General features: G+C 34.9%; 1 protein-coding gene across 2 annotated transcripts in view; it reads left to right on the top strand.

Annotated features, from left to right (window-relative positions):
• ELP4 (elongator acetyltransferase complex subunit 4) overlaps positions 1-22,098 on the top strand; it is a 154,070-nt gene that overhangs the window by 49,420 nt on the left and 82,552 nt on the right. For both annotated transcript variants that reach the window (XM_075094917.1, XM_075094919.1), the window contains exons 7-9: positions 2,763-2,951; positions 17,186-17,294; positions 20,002-20,108. In XM_075094917.1, the coding sequence (XP_074951018.1) occupies positions 2,763-2,951; positions 17,186-17,294; positions 20,002-20,108 (405 nt within the window). The remainder of the gene's footprint in view (positions 1-2,762; positions 2,952-17,185; positions 17,295-20,001; positions 20,109-22,098) is intronic.

Here is a 22,098-nt window from a genome sequence, read left to right as displayed (position 1 = left end):
GCCTACAGAAGAGTTTGGCTGAAGTTAACCAAAGCAATTACCTGTTTGTTCACACTGACTGGAACACCTTTGCCAAGATCTGTTTGGAAATTCAGGGTCTGAATGATGTATAACCTAAAAATACAAGCATCAGTTTGACATCCTTTCTAAAACTTGCTAGTAACCCTTTACTGCTCACCATTAAGTATGAGTCCTTTATACATTGAGCATGTTTTTAAGTCATACAGAATACCACTTGTCTGTTTCAGAATATTTTGGGTTTTTCACGTTTGGCAACAGAACTTTCATAGGCAACTAAATTTCCTTAACATTTATTTGTATACTTTGGAGCTCAAGTTTTGGGACTTTCAGGGTAATATAGCTGGGGGGACTGGTTTTTTGTTTGCTTGGAGTTGGGTTTCTTAATTCTTCATAATCAGAATTCTTGCAACCAAAGCAAATATTGTTACAAAAATTACAGGAAAAGGGTAAAAAAAAAAAAAAAAAAACCACAAAAAACAAACCCCGTCAAACTTCCAAACTAATGAGAGTATGAAAGATCCAGTGGTATGTCTGAAAAAAAAAAGTTATCCTACTCTTTACTGCAGGCTTGTTCTTATAGAATATTAGACTTATGCTTTTCTTTATAGTTCAGTTATGGAATAAGCCATTTGTCAAGGCCTTGTGGGCCTGACAGAATTCTACTGGTAGAAATTCTGTTACTGGCCAAAATAAGTACATCTGATATTATCTGGTGTTTGAATAGCTTTATCTTTTAAACTCTTATGATTTAATATTGTGAAACAAGCATCTGTCATCTTTTATCCAATAGGAGAACTTACTTGCTGATACAGTTTTTTCTCTGTTTGTATGCTATTGTTACAGATGTTCTTCATAAAAACAAATATTTTTTTCATTTAAAAAAGTGTAAGTTTTATGTATGTTTGCTTTGAAATTTTGAAATACCAGAACACTTTCTCTGCACGGTCAATATCTATTATAGCTGGATAAAATAGTTTTCTTAAATGCCTGATTTTGTACTATTGCTTACACACACATCAAGAGATGTGTGAATCTGCTCTCATTAGAAGTTACTAAAGAATATTAAACTAGCTTCTATTTTTCTTTTCTTTTTGAAACTCTGAACATCCGAGCCTAACAAATACCATACAGAGAAGTCAGACTGTGTTGTATTATCCTGGACTATTACACCAATCTTCATATGCTAGTGTAAAAAGTTAAAAGTAAAGCCTAAAAGCCTGCAAAGCCCGAGACTAAAGAATCCGAGTTAAAATGTGTATCGCTTTCACAGAGGTTGTAAGCGAATTGGCAGATCAGCTCACTGTGTAAGCCATGAGAGTTGGATAAATGCAGAGCCATGTGGTACTAACTGTGTTTCACAACCCAGGCTCTGTCTACCCAATATGGAGAAGGAAGTATTTATAAGAGTAGCCTCTTGTCTTTCCAAAACCTTTCCTCTGGATTTCCAGAGCAGCTGTGCAGTGCTTTGTGCTTGATAGTTACTGTTCATTCCAGCTGGTGGAAATGAATACCTACAGTTTGTCAAAGCACTTTGCTGTAATGAAAAGTACCTGGAAGCTTTTATTTTCTAAACTAATATTTTTTTAATGCATATATATTTATGTGTATATAAAAAGCTGGCCTTTAAGTATGAACCCTGAACTCTAGAAATGTATCTTTGATCACCTTGTACAGGAAGTCTTACAACAAGGGTGCTTATTGTCTCTCTCTCAGCTGTTGATAGCAAATACACCTAGAATCCTTCTCAGAGATCACCAGGAAAGGTCACACCAAATAAGCAGAAATGCAAATTGTCATCCTGAGAGATGATGTTTTAATTGCATAAACAAATTACCGCTCTGACTTCATAATTTGCCCCTTCAGAAAAGGGGCATTATCTTAGCCATTGCCTCTGTTGGATGCTGTTCTGCCAGAATACTGTAGGGCAGCAGTCGTTGGGTAGGTAACACACGAGGCTGTTTAGGATTTTACATGTCAAAACTTAGATTCTAGTACCCAGTAGCTAACTAAAGCAGTTGGAGAAACACTCATGTCAAGGACTTTCAGAAAGGTGTAGTCCTTAAGAGACAATCTGCTGATGTCTCCACCGGACTCTGTTTCTCCATAGCTGAGGGTAGACCTTCCTTCATTAGCTGGAAGGAGTTGACAGGGGCATAGATGATACTTACAAAGACTTCTAAAACAGTGAAAGGGCCGTGCGTTGGTGGGGTAGGCCACCGACCTTGTTCAGTTGGAAGTAGCAGAAAAAGTGAAACTAAAGCAAATAGTCAGAATAGCCAGGTTGTGAAAGTAACGTGGTGGAAAGTTGCAAATAGAGGGAAAAGTTGTGTTTGATTGCTCTCAGGCACTTCCAGCAGACCAGCTGGGAGAAAAGATTCTTTTCAATGTTTTTTAAGGCAGTGATGGAGGAGAGAAAGGTCATGAAAAGTCATAGTATATTGGATTTTGTGTCAGAATATACTTATATTTAGCTGGTTAAAAAATGCAGGTTAGTACTTTTTGGTATTTCTGTGCTCTTTCTTACACTTGCTTATGTGACACATGATATCCAGCCAGTGAAAAAAATGCCATTCCATTTTTAATTTTAAAAGAGGGTCTGAAATTAAGCTATGGTTATGTAAACTGTGTAGTTGTTATGGATATGAATTCTATAAATTGTATTTTTTAAATACATTACACGACATTTTCCTCTTAATGTTTAAAAAATAACAAGTGACACTTATTTTTTTATGTTTCAATAGAAAAAACAAAAGAATATTTTGCGGATAGGAATTCAGAGTCTGGGTTCCGTGTTGTGGGGTGATGACATTTGTAGCAGTGATACTCCTGAAGATATTCATAGCCTTACAAAATTTCTGTATATTCTCCGTGGCCTCCTCAGGAAATCTTTGTCAGCCTGCATCATCACAGTGCCTGCTCACCTTATCCAGGTAGGAATGCTGTGTCTGCTATATTTCGTAGCTGACACACCAGTTAGCAAAAATTTAAAGTTTGTGGTAAGAAGATAAATGCAATTTTGGATATTTTGAAAACTCTTTTTGTTCAATGGGCAAAGTTAAAACCTAAGTTCACTGTAGTCTTTCTGTACTTTTGTGGGACAGTTGTGCTGCAAAATCTACAAAGACCTAAGCATAAAACTGCCTTAGATAAAGCTATGCCTTCTGTGCTCTTAGTCTTTTTGGAAAAACTATCAAAATTTCAGAAACTGTAAAAAAGCAGAGAGAACCCTGCTAATAACCTCTTTTTAATTTTTTTTTTTTACAACATCCCTATGCACTTTTCCACTGCCTTCAGAACGCTGTTTAAATACAAGACATTTCAGTCCACTGTCTTCATCTGTCATGATCATTATTATGATCTTGCTTTTAAAGCCAGGAATTGAAAGATACAGGTTTACTCTTTAGTTCTAATATCCCCTTGTACTGGGACCAGGAGCAAACCAGTTACGGTATCAGAGTAATTTTCCCAACTGCAAAATCAGAAGCTGCTAACAGCACCTTTCCTGAGGTGGAGACGGAGACTTAAATATATCTTTTGGAAGTAAACGTTTTTAGCAAAAGGGAAAATGTAGGTAGTCTTTTTTTCTGCAAATGGTAATGTAACTTACAAAAGCGAAATTATTATTCACAACGAACAGAGAACCTATAATTTTAGATATTAATTTTATTTTATTACAGTAAAAAAAGTACTGGATAAAACCTTATATTATGCAAAATGTTTTCATAGTAGGTGAGTTTAGCATTAGACTAAATCCTGTCTTGGGCAAGTACCTGACTTTTGCTAATGTATTGCATTCTGTATAGGTGTCTCAATACCTGCGAATGTTATTTATCTAGATACCTGGTGCACTTACTGCTTCGAAAATAAAGGAACTTGATTTTCTAGTGTTACCATTGCAATCAAAGGTGTATGAATAGTCCTTTTGCAGAGCAAACCTCCATCTCCTTACTTAGCTGTTTTTAAGTATTAGATGGCAGTTTGCTTTCAAAAAAGTCGAGAGTAAAATTTAATGCAATGAATAGAATTTGTGAATCTAAAACTAGCATCCTTCTTTTTACACATTGAAATTACCTGTCCATAATTAGGACATACAATTGGTTGCATTGTACTTGTTTTATGTATTATGTCAATAAAAGCTATGATCGTATTTTAAAGAAGTCCAGAAGCACCTCTATAAAACAAACTGAAGGACAAATTTTTTTGTTTGTTGCAAACTTACCTGGGAAGTTGGTTTTGGGAGTGTGTTTATAAATTCCATATAAAACAGTTCCCATGAAGTTAGAATTTAAATTACATCTCATTTTTTAAATAAATATTTTTAAATTTTAACAGAATTGTTTTACAGTAAGTGCTAGAATGTTCTGAATTAAAAAAATAGAATCATTATTTCCAGAATCTTTGCTCAGCTGCCTTAAACAAATGAGAGCATTAATTTTTTTTTTAAATTGTTAAACTTCATGTATCCTTCTTTAAGCACTAAACTATGGAGAAAACTGTCATTAGGAGGAGCAAAGCTGCTGAGGGTTCCTTATACCCCACATTACTCAGTTCCCAGAGCCCCGCTGTGTAGTTGTTCCACTCTCCAAGAAGCCTGTTAAAGAGCCCCTGAGAGCATGTGTACAGCCCTCCATGTTAATAGTTAATTGGTGAGGATGGCAAGATGAGAGGACAGCCGAACATGTGGTCTCTCAGGCTCAAGCCGTAGACAGACCTTTAGTTATAATAACAGCAGCTGCTCACATTCTCACAACCCAGCTACTCACCATTCTGTTGCTGAGGTTTCTTGCTGGATTAAAAAAGTAAAGAAAATATCTTTTCTTTCCAAAAGAATGAGAGGGATTTTTTTTCCAAGTGCATTTCTGTATATGTATTTAATTTGATTAAAGTTCTAGCATATGCTTTCTCTGTAGAATCTTAAAATCAGTACACTGAAGGCATAGAAAAGGCACTGTTTTCCTGAAGATGTAGTAAATTCCACATATATTCCCCGAACTACTGTTTCTGTATTTTATATGTTATCTTTTGCCTCCAAACTGTATTAGTTAGGTGGTCTACAAGTAAATTCTTCACATGCATGACTTCCATGAAGGTAAATATAGGTTCAAAATCACATTTTAATCCAGGTTTTGTCTGCATAACGTACACAGAAATAAAGTTTCCCTTTTACCAGCTTTGTCTTGAAAAAATAGATTTTTAGTAGAGACTCATACCATATCTTCTCTGTCAGCCCCCAGTATTAGTTACTTCAGTGAAGAAGAAATAAAACTCACAGTTAGCTGTACTGATTTTCAACAGGGACAATGTCTTTCCAACCCAGACTAGTTATATTTTTTATATTTAGTATATGAATAATGCATATATATTTATGGAATATATATATAGTTTGAGATTGGTTTCTTTTACATATTTTGCCAAATACTTTGCATGTTGTACTGTGACAGGGAGTTCCACAAATTAAATCTACCTGGTTTCTTGCTTTTTCTGAAAGTTTAATTTTGCCTCTGCTTTTCACAAATTATATCTTTGTTGTTGGCTGATGAGACAATAAGATGAGGCTCCCTATTTCATCTTTTCTGAATTCTGATAGTTTATTTTTTCCTCATGCTGCCTCCTTAATCTGTTCTTAAACAGTTACTTTTCTTTTACTCATATTTTACTTTGTTACAGTAACATAATACAATAATGCTGTTATTGTTTGTTCACTTTTCCCTACATTCTAATGTCCGCTTTGTCTCTTTGATGGCTGCTGAACATTAAACAGTGATTTTGTACTTGATGCTTTTCCCTCTGTGGTACACATCCACCAATGTGGCTCTTTCATTATTCCAGCTATTCATTGTCTTGGATTTAATAACTTTGAATTGCATTTATCCAAAGATGATGCTCATTTACCCAGTTTGATGGGACACCGACGGTCTTCGCAGTCTTCTGTAAGGCTGTATTTTAGTAAAAGACACAAATTTACAAAAAATCTGGTTGTGAAAAACAGAGGTTTTTCAGAATGATTTAAAGAAATTGTAGTCCACTAAAGAACACAGATTCTTTGTGTTTTATTGATGAAATTTCTAGTGTAAATAGTGCGTGAAGATAAAAGAAAATTCTCTTTTCTGAACCACAAAAATAGGAATATATTATTCAGGAAGAGGATTTCAAGAAAATGACACTAAAAACTTACCCAATTATGAATTTTATTCAGATGATGTGTGACAAGTTTTACTTGATTGATATTTTCTACTGATTGAACATACTCTTATCTTACACTGTCTGTCAGGTAATAAATATTGAGATACTTAGGAGTATGATTAAATAGTTGATGGAAGGTTATTTTTCAAGTCTTTCTACTGCTTCTTGAAAATGCGTTGTGCCTATAAAATCAGATGGTGCATTTGAAAAGGGAAAATTACTTCACTTTTTAAAATCCAGCATTGACCAAGGAGGGCAGACTGAAGAGGGATTTAATTTGTTGTTACACTTCCCAAATTTAGGGAATATTACAAAAACAAGTAAGGGCTCTTTTTCTGTAAGTTGATAATCTGTGCATTTTAGCACCTAATTTAAAAAAAAAAAACCAACCCAAAACCAAACTTCTTGTGCTACAAAGTGTGACTTAAAGGACTTTAATGTCACTGTTTTATACTTGCAAAAGCCCTAAAATTAGAATTTAAACTATTTTCCTATTGCATTTTCTTCTTTTTATTTAATTATTAGAAATCATTGGCAAATCCAAAAACATCTTTCCCGAAAAATACTAAATAATGTCCATAATTCTGTTCCTGTTCTTCGCAGTTTTGTATCACTTCAGTAATATTTTTTTGAGTAGTTTATTATTTTCACTGGGAGAAAGCGTAACACTTTTATTACAGCCATCCTTTATTTTGAACTTGAAGCTGTATTACTGGTAAGAACTAACAACCATATTAGTCAGCACGTACCAAGGGAAATTAATTGACTAATGAAAAGTCAGTATGAATAAGTCTTGTTACAGAGCCTGTCCTCAGAGTCTGAAGGTCTGTTTAGCAAGGTATTTTCATTATTTCATCCAGTATGTTAAAAAATTAATTTCCTACAATATTAATGTTTTGATGCTTTGAATTCACTGAAGTGCATAAGTTACTGTATGTTTCGGTGTCGAAAAATTCAGAAACAAACCTTTTCACATCCATAGCCTTTTGTGTTCACACTGAGTAATTTAGCAGCTAAACTCGAAGTCAAGCAATAGAGTGCTTTAGAATCCATCACTAATATAGGATTATAAGATATGAACTCCTATAGCTTGTGAATTTCTCACAGTTTGAAATCTTTATTCCTATGACAAGAGCTAAGAGTGATTGCCTGCCTTGGAACTCTAACTTCCGAGAGTTCACAAGTGTAAAATGCTGAATAACCTTCAAATGTATTTGATGAGGTAGCTGCTGCACACAAATTCATATTGAGATAAAATGTCATGTCGTTTCTATATCGTAGTTAAGCAAGCTTTTGAAATTGTCTGCAAAAAGGAAACTATGAAGATGAAATGGTCTTTATATTTTTCAGTATTGACGTTTTTTAGCTTGCTTCTTCACGTTGCATGTTGCTTTTTGTTGAATGTGAGAAATGCACTTTAACAACCATAAAAAGCAATGTTGAGAGTCATGAGTTTATGACAGGTATTCTTGGGTTATCCACATAGTTTTCAGGTATGAATATTCTGGTTTGGATATTCTAGACATTCATAAAAGTGTCTTTAAAATTATGATCGAGTAGGAAGTTCAGAGAAGTATACAATTAAAAATTTAAATTGAGGGACAGAAAGTAATCTTGTTTTCAGTTTCTATTGTTGTTGATAGTATTTGCTAATCAAGTTGCAGAACAAATGGAAATATTTTGTTATTTTGTAAAATAAGTTTACGGTTGCCAACAGGCTGTATTCTAGCCCTACCACTTCTGATGTGGTAATAACTACCCATTTCAAAAGCAAATACAATATATATCTGAATCATGTTTTTGTACCCACATGTTAATTGTCTTTTAAACTGACTTAGCTATATTACGATGAACAGTCACATTGTTAAAATTGCATGCCTAAAACAGCCTTCTCAGAATGACGCTATGTACACATCCTTATCACCATCTCATCAACACACGGTCTTTTAATCAAAAAAATCACTTTTCCAAAATGAGTGCGTTAAACTTTAAAAGTTAATGAGTATATGCAACATTGCAATTTTATTTTACATTTTATATATGGAATCTGAAAATACATCTATGAAAACTTTAAAAAAATAAATAAGATTTAGAACTAAATCTTCCAACTACAATTTTAGACCTAAACAGTTAAATATCCCATCACAGTATGGAGATAGTCATCTGTTCAAGCATATGGAATCTTTTGGCTACTGGACTAAGTAGTTAATATAATGCCCAGTGTCCAGACATGGACACAACTGTTATGGAAGCAGAAGGGAAGAGGCTCATGTATTGAGCCCATTTGGACGCTGATAAGTAAAGATTAGAAGAGTGACTTTAAATAATGCAGGAGAAAGTAGTTATCTGCTTTAGGCAAGTAATTCTGTTAGAAAATGGAAGGTAGTATTGTTTTTTTGAAGCAATACTGAATTTTTTGCATAAGTAGAAGTACAAGTTCTTGAAAAAAATGCCCTGTGAATCTAGCATTAAATATGGGTTTTATCTGTCGTCTGTTGTATTTCAGAACAAAGAACAATAATTTTGTGGAGAACTATTTTATATTCTAATTATTGCATCCATATTTCCCATTTAAAATTATTTTCAAATAACTGAATATTGAATTTCTGGCAGTGTTTGCTTAGAAACATTTTATATGAACTTTGGTGTTGTTTTAAAACCTTGAAATTTCAGAATCTAATTTTACATCATTTTGTTTAGACCTGCTCTATTAATTACAATATAATCATAATAAAAAGGAATACTGCATATTTAATGATGTTTTTGTGCCTGTGTAGTTAAGCTTTAATGCTAGGGAAAAAAAAAGATTAAATTAGCCTTGTAACCTCTTTCTCTTCCAGACTGATGATGGAAAATAAAAGCTCTTAGCCACAGAATGTAACACTTAGAATTAATATTTAATTAGACCAGCAAATTGTACACCGTGGCTGAAAGCTTCCAAAGAGTTGTTAGTGCCACAATTGACCTACAAGTTTAATAATAACTCACTTCTAGGAGCAAGTGCCAGTTCAGCATAGTGGAGCCACTGTAAGAAAGTCCTGTGAGATTAAAATCAGCAAACCAAATGGCAGGCGAGGATTCCTGGGATGGAGCCTTCTGGAAAGCTGGGAGCTGGAGTAGCTTTTCAGCCAGGATTCAGATGAGAACAGTGGGCAAAAAAAGCTGATCCCTCCTGTTCTGGGAGCTTCTGGTTGTAGGCCAAAATCCTAGAACAGATTTTTTCTAAATGTTCTTACTGCAGCTATTAATTTATATCACAAATCAAGTAATGAATGACTTATCTTCATCTTTTAATTGAGTTTTAATACAAATATTATCACTGAATTCTCTGGTCATGAATTTTACTCATGGAAGAATGGGACTTTTTTGGTATGGCATATAATTTAGTATGTTTGTGTTGCAGAATGTTTCATTTTATAATATCTTACTGCAACATAAAAGGGTTCTTGTTAGAGTAAGATATGATGAGCAATTTATTGGAATATTATGAAATATGTAAATTAAATACAAATTGCATATGCACTGTAAAATAGAATATTTTGAAGGTTAAGTAGCTGAATCTTGCCTTTCGTTTTATGAACAATTAAAATATAAAGCCAGTAACTCTACCATTAGATATCTAACTGATCCTTAATTCTATGGCAAATTATTCTAGTGAAATAGGGCACCATAAGTTCAAAAATGTGCAAACACACAGCAACAGACTGAGGAAGGAACATTCTGCATTATTTATTGGCTAGATCCTAAATAATTAAAGAAATGCCTACTCATTAGTTAAAAATTAAAGCAGGTGAGAACCTTGCCAGCAGAGGGAGCAGTCATGTCTTTCCTTAGGTTCCCATCGTTTCCAGCCTACCCATCATTTCCACCCTACCTCTTCTTATGGCCCAGCCAGTTTCCCATCTGGACCTAGCTTTGCCAGCCTGTTCCTGATGACAGCTTATAATTTTATACTGAATAAGGGATTAGTTTTTTAAATGATTTTATATTTCAGAATCTTGCCACTTGATTACCAACATCGGTTAGACATGCCTTTTGATATTTGTGTACTAATAATTGAAATAATAGTGGAGGATCTTTTTGGTCACCTGTGAGTAAAATGCAATTCACTGTTTAAAGAATTAAAGTTGCAGCAATTGTTAGCCTTTCTAAATCGGCAAGCAAACTGCAATGACATTTTTTTCAGGCAAAATGGCAAAAAAGGAACTCCTAAAGCTTTTTCTTACAATGAGTAATTCCTAATGGAGTCATAGGATTTTCGTGAAGCCGGTTGGTCTCAAACACATTAATTTCAGGACTTTTATTATGGCTCTTTTGTAGTATATCTCTCATTCTTTCAGTCTACTTTTGCATCTGTATGTCTTTAATTTTGTGAACAAATCTTTTCAAATGGTCATTTCATTTTTGTGTTAAAGACACACAAGAGCATACAGATTTCCATATATATATGCTTTCATAACAATGAAACAATCTCGTAAATAAGGACCAGCTAGTGTCCAAGGGAGACGCTGGGCTCATCTCAGCCTGGATCTTGTATTAATTTGTTACCTGTTCCTCACCCTTCACAAGAGAAGGGCTCGATCAGGTTTATTTCACCTACCCACTGCAGCAGGACTCGTGCAAGAGTCCTGCACCCCAGAACCATTCATAGTCACATGCAGCCTGTGCTTTCAGCTACTGAATGCTAAGGAAGTAGTCAGAAGCTAAAAGCACTGAACAGGGATTGAGCTCAAAGTGTCACCCTTTAATACCCTGTACATCTGTCACCTCTTTCAGCCAGATAATAATGGGATTTTCAGCACCCAGCATTCTGGGGTTTGACTCCCATGTCATCTTCATGATACCACCAAATATTTTCCTGGTACCCCAAAGCCATACATGCAGCCTCCTAAACCAAGCCTCAAATAGACAGGGGTAGACAGGGCTTCAGTGAAAGGCTGAATTCAGTTCCCAGCCCACTGTTTACTGGCTTCTGACTTCGGACAACTCACATGACATCTTTGTGCTTGTTACATGACTTGTAAATGAGGAATGCAGCACTTGCCTGTCTTTTGTAAGGCTCTTGGAGATCAACAGATGGAAAGTTTGATTTAAACTACATAGCCTTTGTTCTCACTTTTGTTTTTGTAGGCCTCAGCAGCAACTGTTATTGGCTTGCTTGTTTTATCTATATTGAGTCATCACTCATTTCACTGTTGGCCTTTATGTTTTCCCTCCGATGGCAAAACAGACATACTTTTTATTTTGTAAGGTGCCAAGGTTTGCTGATACTAGATTCTTTTATAGCTCAAGTAATAAGCAAGGCCAGGCCACTCATCTTCAGTGAAAATCCAAAGATTTTTTTTTTAGTGTGTGATATTGAGTTTTTATTTCCTGGCTGATTATTTTTCCTGAAATTTTTTCCTGCATTTTTTAATTGGGTACTATGTCATGCACCTTCATCTGATGTATTTGATAATAACATTGCAGAGTTCTCATAGCAGTGACAGTGGTTTAGGTGTAAGATTAGGAAACCATGGCTCAAATGTTGTGAGTTTTTAAGAAACAAAAATACTAGTTCTAACTAGTTTCACAGTTGAAAGACTCTTGAGTTGATATAGACTATCAGGAAAACATTGTTAAAAGAAACTTTAAGAGTAAACAACCAAAATCTGGAATTAACACATCATGTTAACATATTGGCCAACAGATGCTTCGTTACTTCCTTCCCATTTTTACGAGTCGACTGCATCTAATCACCTGCTCGTGTCTTCACTACGTGGCCTTTTTTTGCTTCTGTAACTTGTATAAAATTATTCAAAGATACTGTTGCAATTAGCTAATGTAATACAGTGTACATATAAACAAATCAGCCAAAATCAACGCTTCTGATATTTCAGCCATATGAATGGATATTTATACTTAAGTTCTATTATAGTCAGTAAAGTTCTTCAAAGGTAAAAGAAGATGCCTTATCAGTCAGAATCCCTAAATATGGATTTCTCATCACTGAAGGCATTGTAGTTTGTAGAAAATCCTTGAAGTATATCTCTAGGATATCTTTCTTCCAGCAAAGACATCGCACTTGTATTCAGTTTTCTTGTAATATTGATACAGATTTCTACATACCAAGATTTGTTAATGTACTGTTGTTCATCTTATATTCCAGTGGTCTGAGTGTACATTCAAGTCAGAGCCAAAACTCAAAGTTCAGCTAGTAGATTTAGTGTGTGCAAGCACTGAGAATAGTGCTAATCAACTTGGAGTCAGAATAAGTATAAAATTCTATACTTTACTGTCTTTGTTAATTACTAATATAACAGTTTTTGGCAGAGTGGTTATTAATCTTTTATTTTGGGGATTTGTGAATAATGACAAAGGGCACAAACTGTATCTCTCTATAAAACTAAAACAAGGGCCTAAAATCTAACTTCTTTTTACCAAAAATAAATGTATGGGTAATTCTGTGATCTTCTGAGCAGTAATTTCTAACAAATGGTGATAAATATTTAAGTAATGTTTCTTAATATTAATAATTTATCTTTTCAATCTAAAATCCTTTGGAGATTAAGTAGCAATGATAAGTGGTAAATATTAGTATATTGTGCAGTCATTACCACATCATTGTGTGATAATCTCTCAGGAAATATCAAGAATTATTTCATCTATTGAATATCCAGCCAGTGTTTCATTATAGTACAATGTGGCTGCCTACGTTACAGTACTAAGCTTATTTCACCTTTACGACAGAATGTAACAGAAACCAAAAAAGGCACAACCAATTTTTGAGGTTTTTTTTTTTAATTAACGCCCCAAAATTTGCTTTAACTTCGTGTCATATTACATTACATAAACTTGCCTGCTTGTTGTTTATTATTGAGATCTTTTTCCAAATGAAGTGTCAGGATCGCTGGGCTCACCTGTTGGTAACATCACAGACTTGGGGGAGTATATGAATTCATCTTTAAATTCTGTGCTATCATACAGCATGTATGCAACTCACCATTTAAACTGGGTTTTGACCCAGTGCTAACAGTTGTTTGTAAGTAGGTTTTTAGGGAATGAAACCCGTTTTAGGATTTAAGGTATTAACTCTTTAATTAAATGTTTTAAAATAAAATCAGTGATGGGATTAGAATACCAGTATGTAAAGGTACCGAAGTCAAATATGGTCTTTACTAAAATATAGGCCTACTGTCTCTTTGAAAAGAGACAGAGTCTTAAAATACCTTATTTCCAATTCAATATATAAATCAGTATTAAAACTACATTAATGTATTGATCAGAATACAAATGCAAATACAGGAAGCCCATGTGATTCAAGAGCTTAATGTATTTATACAGGTGCTAGTTGGATCTCATCATAGATCTTTAACATGAGTCTCTTATTTTCCTTCTAAATTTTGAGATTGTTTATATGTACTATGTAGAAAAGTTGAAGCCGTTCTAAGAAAATTTTCTAATAGTTGGCTTTTCTTAATGCAGCTCAAGGACTGGGAATTTAAATTTTTTTATCACATAGATTTTGTGAGGTTTTTAATTTCCTTAGAAACTGACAAAATAAAAATGGGGGGACATATCTCTGAGCATTAGAAAATTTTTGACAGGAAATCAGAGGAGAACTAGAAATTAGAGCAGAGTAGAAAAGACAGATTTTTTTCCTAATACAGAAGCCAGATGAAATAAAATTGATTTGATTAATAGTAGAAATGATAAAGTTGTGGCACATTAAGAACTCAATCCAGTGGAAACATGCAGTATTAATTTCAGTATGTAAGTTTGAGCATACAGGCTATACATATATTTGTGTTGGTAGAATACCATGTTTTATACTCACACACAGAAGATTATACATTTTGAACTGCTTTATTTGTAATTAAGTATTTTTAAACACACACAAATAATTACTCAAAACTATGTAGATGCTGCAAATAAATTAGTAGGACAAAGCAATCTTTTTCCATAATTGCCATTCCCAAAAGCTGGTTAAACACATATGCATAGTTCCCATTTACATATCCAACGAGCTACATGGATTTTGTTGAGACGTTGTTTTGGAAGTATACTTTGGTTGAGCCCAAATATTGCAAGGTAACGCTTAAAAGAAAATGTCTGTCTAAAGCAGTAAGCACAAAGTAAGATATAGAATGGATGCCCAGCGCAGCCTGCACAACAGGGTTGCTACCATGTTGTTAGAATAATTACATTTTGGCTGAACTAACTAATTTAGAAAAACCGCAGTACATCTAGCAAGACTGAAAACTTTCCAGGACTGGGTTGGGGTTTTTTATTTTTTAGTGTAATTTAAAACAATACCTCTTCTAGCTGCCAACAAACTCTTTCCCTGAATCTCCCCATTCCTGGCTTCCCTCCTAACCATGTCCTGGCTCACCTCCAGAGCTGCCAAGTTTATGCCAGAAGCAGGAGGTAGATTTGTATGGGGCTGGAGGAAGATCTGGAGCTCTGTTAAATTTTCAAGCCCAGATGGGGCAACATGATTTGTGTGTTTATGTCAGTATGCCATACATCACAACTATCTGTGTGCTGACGTCAGCTTTGATTGGGCATTATGTGCTGAACACTGCAAACTAGAAAATACATGATAGATACAGATCTATGGCAACAATGCCACATAAGCAAATGTCTATTTGGTGTGGCAATTCACTGTGCAAAATATTTCCCAAGATACACTGCATTAAGCCAGGAGAATATGTTGACACACTTTAAAAACAAAAACAAAATCAACATAGGCAAACAGACCACAGTTTAAGAAAACAAACCTGTTCAGAAGAAGAGCTGAAACCAGCATGTTGAAGTACATATCATCAGGCAAATATTGAATTGCTATCCCTCACTTTAGTCTTTCCAGAGTTAAGAGCAAATAGGAAAGATGCTGTTCTTAGGATTTGCAAGACTGTTAATGACGAGGATACCTTGCTGGTGGTTGAGTATCTTTCTGTCCAGTTTTTGTAACCCATTGTTATCAAAACCAGGGAGTAAAAACATTAATGGACAGCAAATGATAGAATATTTTTTCTATACAGTTTAGGTTAGCTTCCAGAAATCGTCAGTGTTTGTTTATTTATGTAACAATTTTTTATTTCTTGCTTACCCAAGTAACATCCAGCAGCCTGCTAAAGAACCGGCACAATACAGTAATATCTGGTCTGTGGATTTACAGAGGTCACTGGCTACTTCAGATTTGTATTTACACCACCTTTATGTGATTGCTCCTGTAGAATAATGTGGCCAAAACTTTCCATTAAACTATCATATACTGTCTCTCTCGTCCTAGAAGAGGAAATAATTTACTAGTCAGCTTTAATATTTCAGGGGTTGATATAATAATGAAGTTTAGGGATTGATGTGTAGGCAGTGTTCTTTTACCTCAGATCACTTATGTCATTCCCCAGAAAGGAAATGCTGTAGTATAACACTATTTTATCATTATCCGTCGTTGGACTTTGTAGGTAAAATTGAAGTTCCCTGGTTCCATGGGGATAGATCATTTTGGCCTGTGCACAAGTAGAGGCTTTGAAAAGACACCAGTCCCCAGGATTTAATGCCATCTGGCCCATAAGGTGGGGAAGGGAGGGGGTGTAAAGGTACTGTGGGATTGGTGGATTTAGGCCTTGTAACCTGAGCAGATTGGGCTGGACAGGACAGGCCACAAGTTTCTTTATGTAGCAGTCAAAAAACAGAGTTCAGATTATTCTTTGACGGGCGTAGGAAATGTTCACCTTTCACGTCTGCTTCATAGGCTTCTCTGTGGCTGGGAGATATGCTGTTATTAAATGTGGGTTCATGAAAGCAATTGGTGTATTGATCACCATTTTAACAAACCTGCATGTCAGTACAATGCATAGACTTTTCTAACATATCTAGGGATATTTGTCTCTCTCTGCTCCTAATGACTTCATAAATTGTTATTATCAAATAGTTCGCCAGTGTTTAGATTGACCTTTCATAATAGGCGTCGGTCATATGTTTATGAAAGAAGCACGGAATGAACAACATGCTTTAATAAAAATGCAAAACTATAACTTGGAGCTACAGAGCTAACTCTTCATACTCGGAATGGGTGTTCTGAGGTGATTGGTCTTAATACCCGTGAAGGTATGATGCATATAGCATCTACAGCCATCAAGGACAAGAGTATACCAGCTGCTCAGGCACCTTTAAGATAACTACTTCTTATCTTAAAGAAATATTTTGCTTTTTAGCAGCTTTGACTCTTTTTTTTGCTCATTAAATACTGACATCATCAAAGTATTTAAGAACGTTTTCTCCTGAGTTACCTCTGAAGATTTCTGTTGTGACCTTTCAATTTTGCTTTCTGCTACATAAAATTAGGTAAAGAAAACGAGGCAGAAAACAGCTTATTTAAGGCACATGACAGTACATTGTTGCACAAGACATAAGGCATCACTTATAAATCACAAATACACTGAGAAATAGTAATGCAGCTTGAAGCTTTAGATTCATATGTTGTGTAGAGTAGAACTTTTAGAAAGAAAAATACTGGAGAAAATGTTTTGGTTTTTCATGTTTGACTGATGACCAAAATAAATGATTGTGTGGCTTGTGCTTGTTCAAAATATTAAAGGTGATATGCCTAAGTGTATTAAAAAACAACCTTTTCAGAACACAGACAAAATCTGGGCATCTGACTCATCATAGAATTCAAGGAAAGGTGCTTAACTGCCACATAGCGTGTAAATATCTCTGATGCGAGCAAATGCTTATGTTACGAAGATTTAGGAAAATATTAATTTAGTGCTGAGTTAGACCTTTTATGGTGTCTCCTTGTCAAGTGTAAATTTTCTTTAGCTAGAAATTTCAGGTCTTTTTTTTGAAGAAAAAGCCCTCTAATGTAATTTCTAAGTATTGATGACCTATTTTTTCCCCACAGTTTGTCATTGAGAAGACCAAGGCTTACTCTATGAACATTAATTACCTTTTTCATCACATAGGATCTGTATTTTGTTTCCATGTCTTACAGAATAAAGCAATTATGGAACGTGTAACAAACTTGTCAGATACGGTAGTTGGTCTTGAATCATTTATTGGCTCTGAGAGAGAAACCAATCCATTATACAAGGATTACCACGGTAAGTTCCATCTTTAGCAATGCAAAAAGTCTGCCCTGAGTGTTTCTAGGGCACTTAGCGGCTTACCCTCCAATTGGGTATCTGCTATAAAGTAGCGTTTGATTTCATTTTAGAATATGCCTCTTAAATGTTTCTCCTTGCTAACTGGTCTTGAGTTAGGAAGATTTTCAGTAAAGTGCATTAAGGCTGCAAAGGAAACATGGCAACTCCTTGCATGTTGTCAAGCCGTATTATTGAGGCATGGCTCAATCAGATGTACATCTCAACAGGCAGGCTTTGGGGAATTCGCATGCAGAGGAGGCTTGGCAATCATCTGACCAGCGAGCTGAACTTGTCATGAAATCAATACTTTTGATCTGCCAAGTTTTAAATAGAGAACACAGAAAATCATATATTATATTAAGGTGAATAAACCGCTAAATGATATGCTATATAAACTTTGTCTAAAAATAATGGTCTATTTTTCAGCTTTAAGTTACAGCACTTATGCATTTAAAGAAATTAATGTGGATCTGTGTGACATGTAAAATATGAAACTAATTTTGGTAGGGACATGTAGCCTTTCAAGTGATTTATCTTCAAAATGTGTAATGGTCGTTAATCTTGCATTTTGTTGCCCAAAGATTTTGTTAGCTGTTGAAGCAGAACTATTTAAATTTTAAAAGACTAGATTAGAAGTTACGCATAGCCAAAGCAGTGAATAACAGACAGTTTTAGCTAATCCGGAGCGATGCTCTGAGCGTGCATAAATTACAGCTGTTATTATTGTGATACTACTGTACTTCCATGGAAACCTTTAGTTGAAAGTAAACTGCTTACCCAAAACCTGCCGTAAACATGTGAGAATGTGGCAGTGTTTTCCACAGCAGAATATATAGGAAAAGAAGCGAAGATGGTGCTGAGACACCACTGTGTGTATGCAGACTGTAATTAATAAATCAGAGAAAAATCTTTTTGACTATGAAAATAGTGCACATTTCATTATCTGAAAAAGGTGAATGAAAAAGAAACCCTGAACAAAAGCTAGAATAATTTGCCTAATTATTTTTCCAACTGTATAATCGTGATGTGGCATTTGTTTATGCTAACATAATTCTGTCAATTTGATACTCCTTTTCTCAGTACTGAAGAGATCCTTTACGACAATGTGTGTTTTAGCAGTTATTCACTGGTTTCCCATAAAAATGTATGCTAAATCATGTTTGTACTTTCTTAATAAAAATTATATGCCAATATATATAGCTTTTGAGGTTTAGGCAACCTTAATTTAACATTCTAAAAACAGGTATTTTTAACAGTTTTAACTTTGTGGAATTTTTTTGCTTAAGAATATATTTTAAGATGATTAATTTACTGCAAATGACGGGAGATTTTGACATTACTTGTGAGAAGTTTGATTAAAGTATTGCATTATTTAATGAATCCTGCATTAATAATTTTATTAAGCTGCCTGCAAATTTAAATGGTTGAAAAGTCAATAAAATAACAAAAGAATTATATAGATGGTCCTTAAATAAAATTTTTAGAATACTGTGTATGAGCAACCCCATGTTATACCTGCTGTTTGTATAGATAATAATTATATTTTGAACTCAAAAGCCAAACAAATAACTTTTATATGTCGCTGGACTGGAGGCAGGGTTAGAAGGTTTAAAAATATAAAAATATTTTTCTAATATTGAGAATTGTTTTAATTAGTACCAATAAAAATTATGCTTTTTAAAGTATTTTGATTTTAGGAAACTTTATTCCCTTATTTTTCTTTAAAAAAAAATAAATAAAACCCTGAAAAAATACTTGCCTTATTTTAAATTGGGGTTTTACTGTTTGGGGTTTTTCTCACATCTGCCATTTTCAATGAGATGTCTTTTCTAAATGTTCAGTATTTCCATTTAGACCCTGGCTTTATGAATAGCAAATATAGGCCAGTAATTGAGAAGCCCTGTAGAATTTTCCTTGTTTTCAGATGTAGAAATCACCCTTAGGTTGTTCAGAAACTATATTAGGCTGCACAAAAAACCATCCAGCGTCCTTGTCAGAAAAAATCAGCTTGAGCTGCAGCTGACAGCATGCAGAGCTTGCAGTGCACCTAGTACTGTTAAAAACATCTGAACAGCTATAGGAGCCTCCTGCATGAAGAAAACTTCTTTCTCCTAGGATGGCATAGGGGTTAAAATTTATCAAAAAGCGTGATCTAAATTGGTATTTTCCAGAAACTTTTCTAAAGTCCTATTCAGGGCGCAAAACGAAGTACTCCTCATTAGAGCTTCAGTGGTTATCAGTAACCCATAAGCCCTGTTTTGCTGGCTGCTTACTGGTGCATTTAATAAAATAAAGATCACTCAGTGGTGCCGTGGGCAGCATGCAAGGTGATAGCCATATTTGCTTACTGTAAATACAAGAGAAAATCACACACAAACCGGCTGTAGTTTTGACAAGTATTAAGATCCCTCTTTACATCTGTACTTCTGTACCAAAGTGCAATTAGTTTTCCTCGCACAAGGATTTCTGTTTATCTTATTCTGCTTGATTACTTGAGTATAATCGCACCGTTTGCTTCATTGCTCCTGGTAGTAAGCTCCAGTTTAAAAAGGGGAGGATGAGTGTGTGTAAATATACAGAATTCTTCTGTAAGACTCTAATTTATGCATCTGGATGACAGCATTTTCTTAATTTTTTCCTCTCCTTTACTCTTTTTTTCCACAAGGTTTGGTTCATGTACATCAGATTCCTCGGCTTAACAGCTTGATCTGTGATGTGTCAGACACGAAGGACCTTGCTTTTAGATTAAAAAGGAAGCTGTTCACCATTGAGGTAAGAGAAACAATTTTGTTTCACTATTTAGAACCCAAAAGGTGGAGCTAATCCCATCTCTTATGTTTCGTTTTGTGAAATGCATAAAATATGCATCAGATGTTGTAAAAACTCATTTCATTCTGCTTTTGCTGTTCAGAACGGTTTTATGAAATACTGTAGTATGCCTTCTAATTAAAAATGTCTCATTTGCTACACTAAGTCGGTCCGTTATAAATAGTTTATTTTGGTTTAAAATGTACATCGAAAGTAGGCCACAACCTTCAATAACAAAGCGTGACATGTTTCTAAGGATGTCAGGAGCATATTTAATTAAATGTTAATGACTTGCTCTTACTTGTGTTAGTGGGTGGGAAAGTAGCTACATGTTATTACCCCAGTAGAGGGATTTTAATGTATAATGCTGCCTAAAATTGTGTGTGGTATGAGGGATAAGTGTCCTTATCAGTATTCAGAAACCATTTTCTTTGCATTACTGAAATCACCTTTCGCTCTTTTATGTCATTTTAAACACAGTATCATTTACACTAATGTCCTTAAGTAAATTTCCTACTAAATTTAAACTTTTTTCTGTGACCTTTATGCAGACAGTCCTGATAGAAGGCAGTAATACAAAAGATGTATTTCATTTTAATCTTGCTAAAGAGCAAATGAACATAGCACTATTAAGCAATTAGAGCTGATGTATTTATTAACCAAGTAATGCTTGGAGATGGAAGATGGCTTTCAGGGTGATGTGATAGTCGTCGGTACAGTCTGTGCAAATTTTTTTTTTTAACAAAGACATAAAACAGCCAAGCATCCCTGACAAACCATTTTGTTTAATCTCTTTTCAAATGAAAAGCTCTTAAGCAGGCCACTTGTCTTAACTGCTTGAAACCATAAAAAGAGAGAATTGCCACCAATAAATTAGCATATTTTTTACTCCATCACCAAATGATGGTCAATGTGGCTTGGCACTGCTTTGGTGTTTGGGACTTCACCCTTAAGTGACCACTTTGGCCCTTATTTGACCCTCTGCCCTTTTTAGCTGGCCACTTGATAAGGTAACTTAAGGGTTCTCTCTCTTCACTGCCCCCTCCCCTTCACAATTGCAAGTAGCCCTAACCTATAAATCATTGAAAGGGCCCTATCAAGTGACAAATTAAGGTGCCCTCCTCCTAATTAATGGTCATCAATGTCTTTAATTATCTAATCCTATTGAGAGTAGTTAATAGTTAATCAGGCAGCCAGTTCTTCATACAGGTCATCTCTGCATGAGTGCTAGAAGTTTCTCAACTAGAGGTATCCTCTTCAGAAGCCACTTAAAGGCAAATACGTGAAGGAGGGCTTTTTTCCTAAGGACATTCCTTTACAATGTTTCTCACTTTCTAGAGAATGCAGTTGGTGAAACCAGGCATTGTGAGGTATTAAACCATTTTAACAACTGCTTTTGAGCAGTACATGAGAAACAAAAACCTTAATAGTCTGTGCGCTTTTAAAATAAAATGTTCTTACTGTTTTCAGAAGTGCAGAGAAGCGTGCACCCTCATTTCACAGCATAGTAAATTCTCATTTATTATAGCTGTATATTGGGATATTTGGGGTTTTTTCCTCACTATAAGTCCTGACCCAGAATATAATTTTTTTCTGTCAGCCTTATTTGGGATTCTCGTTTGTAATGTAATTTGGAAGGAAAAAAAAAAAACCTTAGGAGGAGGCTCTGTAAAAAGAATTGACTTAGCCATGGGGCAGAAGCATTGGAAACAGGGGTGTAGTGGAACTTTTGAAACAACCTGTTGCCCTAGACATGTGTAGATGACCCACTTGTATTAATTCTCCCTTCGTTGCTCAGCTGCAGCACCTTTTGAATAACTTCAGGTTTTGTTAGAGATACGCTTTATATAAGCTGAACTGACACAAACTAGCCCTTTTTGAACATGTTAGATCACTGTCCTACTGTGATCTTCCTGTAAACAGTTCACTAATCTATAATGCATATGTTTTTCTT

Source organism: Phalacrocorax aristotelis, chromosome 5 (assembly GCF_949628215.1).
Source record: "Phalacrocorax aristotelis chromosome 5, bGulAri2.1, whole genome shotgun sequence".
Classification (NCBI taxonomy): domain Eukaryota; kingdom Metazoa; phylum Chordata; class Aves; order Suliformes; family Phalacrocoracidae; genus Phalacrocorax; species Phalacrocorax aristotelis.
This window is presented reverse-complemented; position numbering and strand designations above follow the sequence as displayed.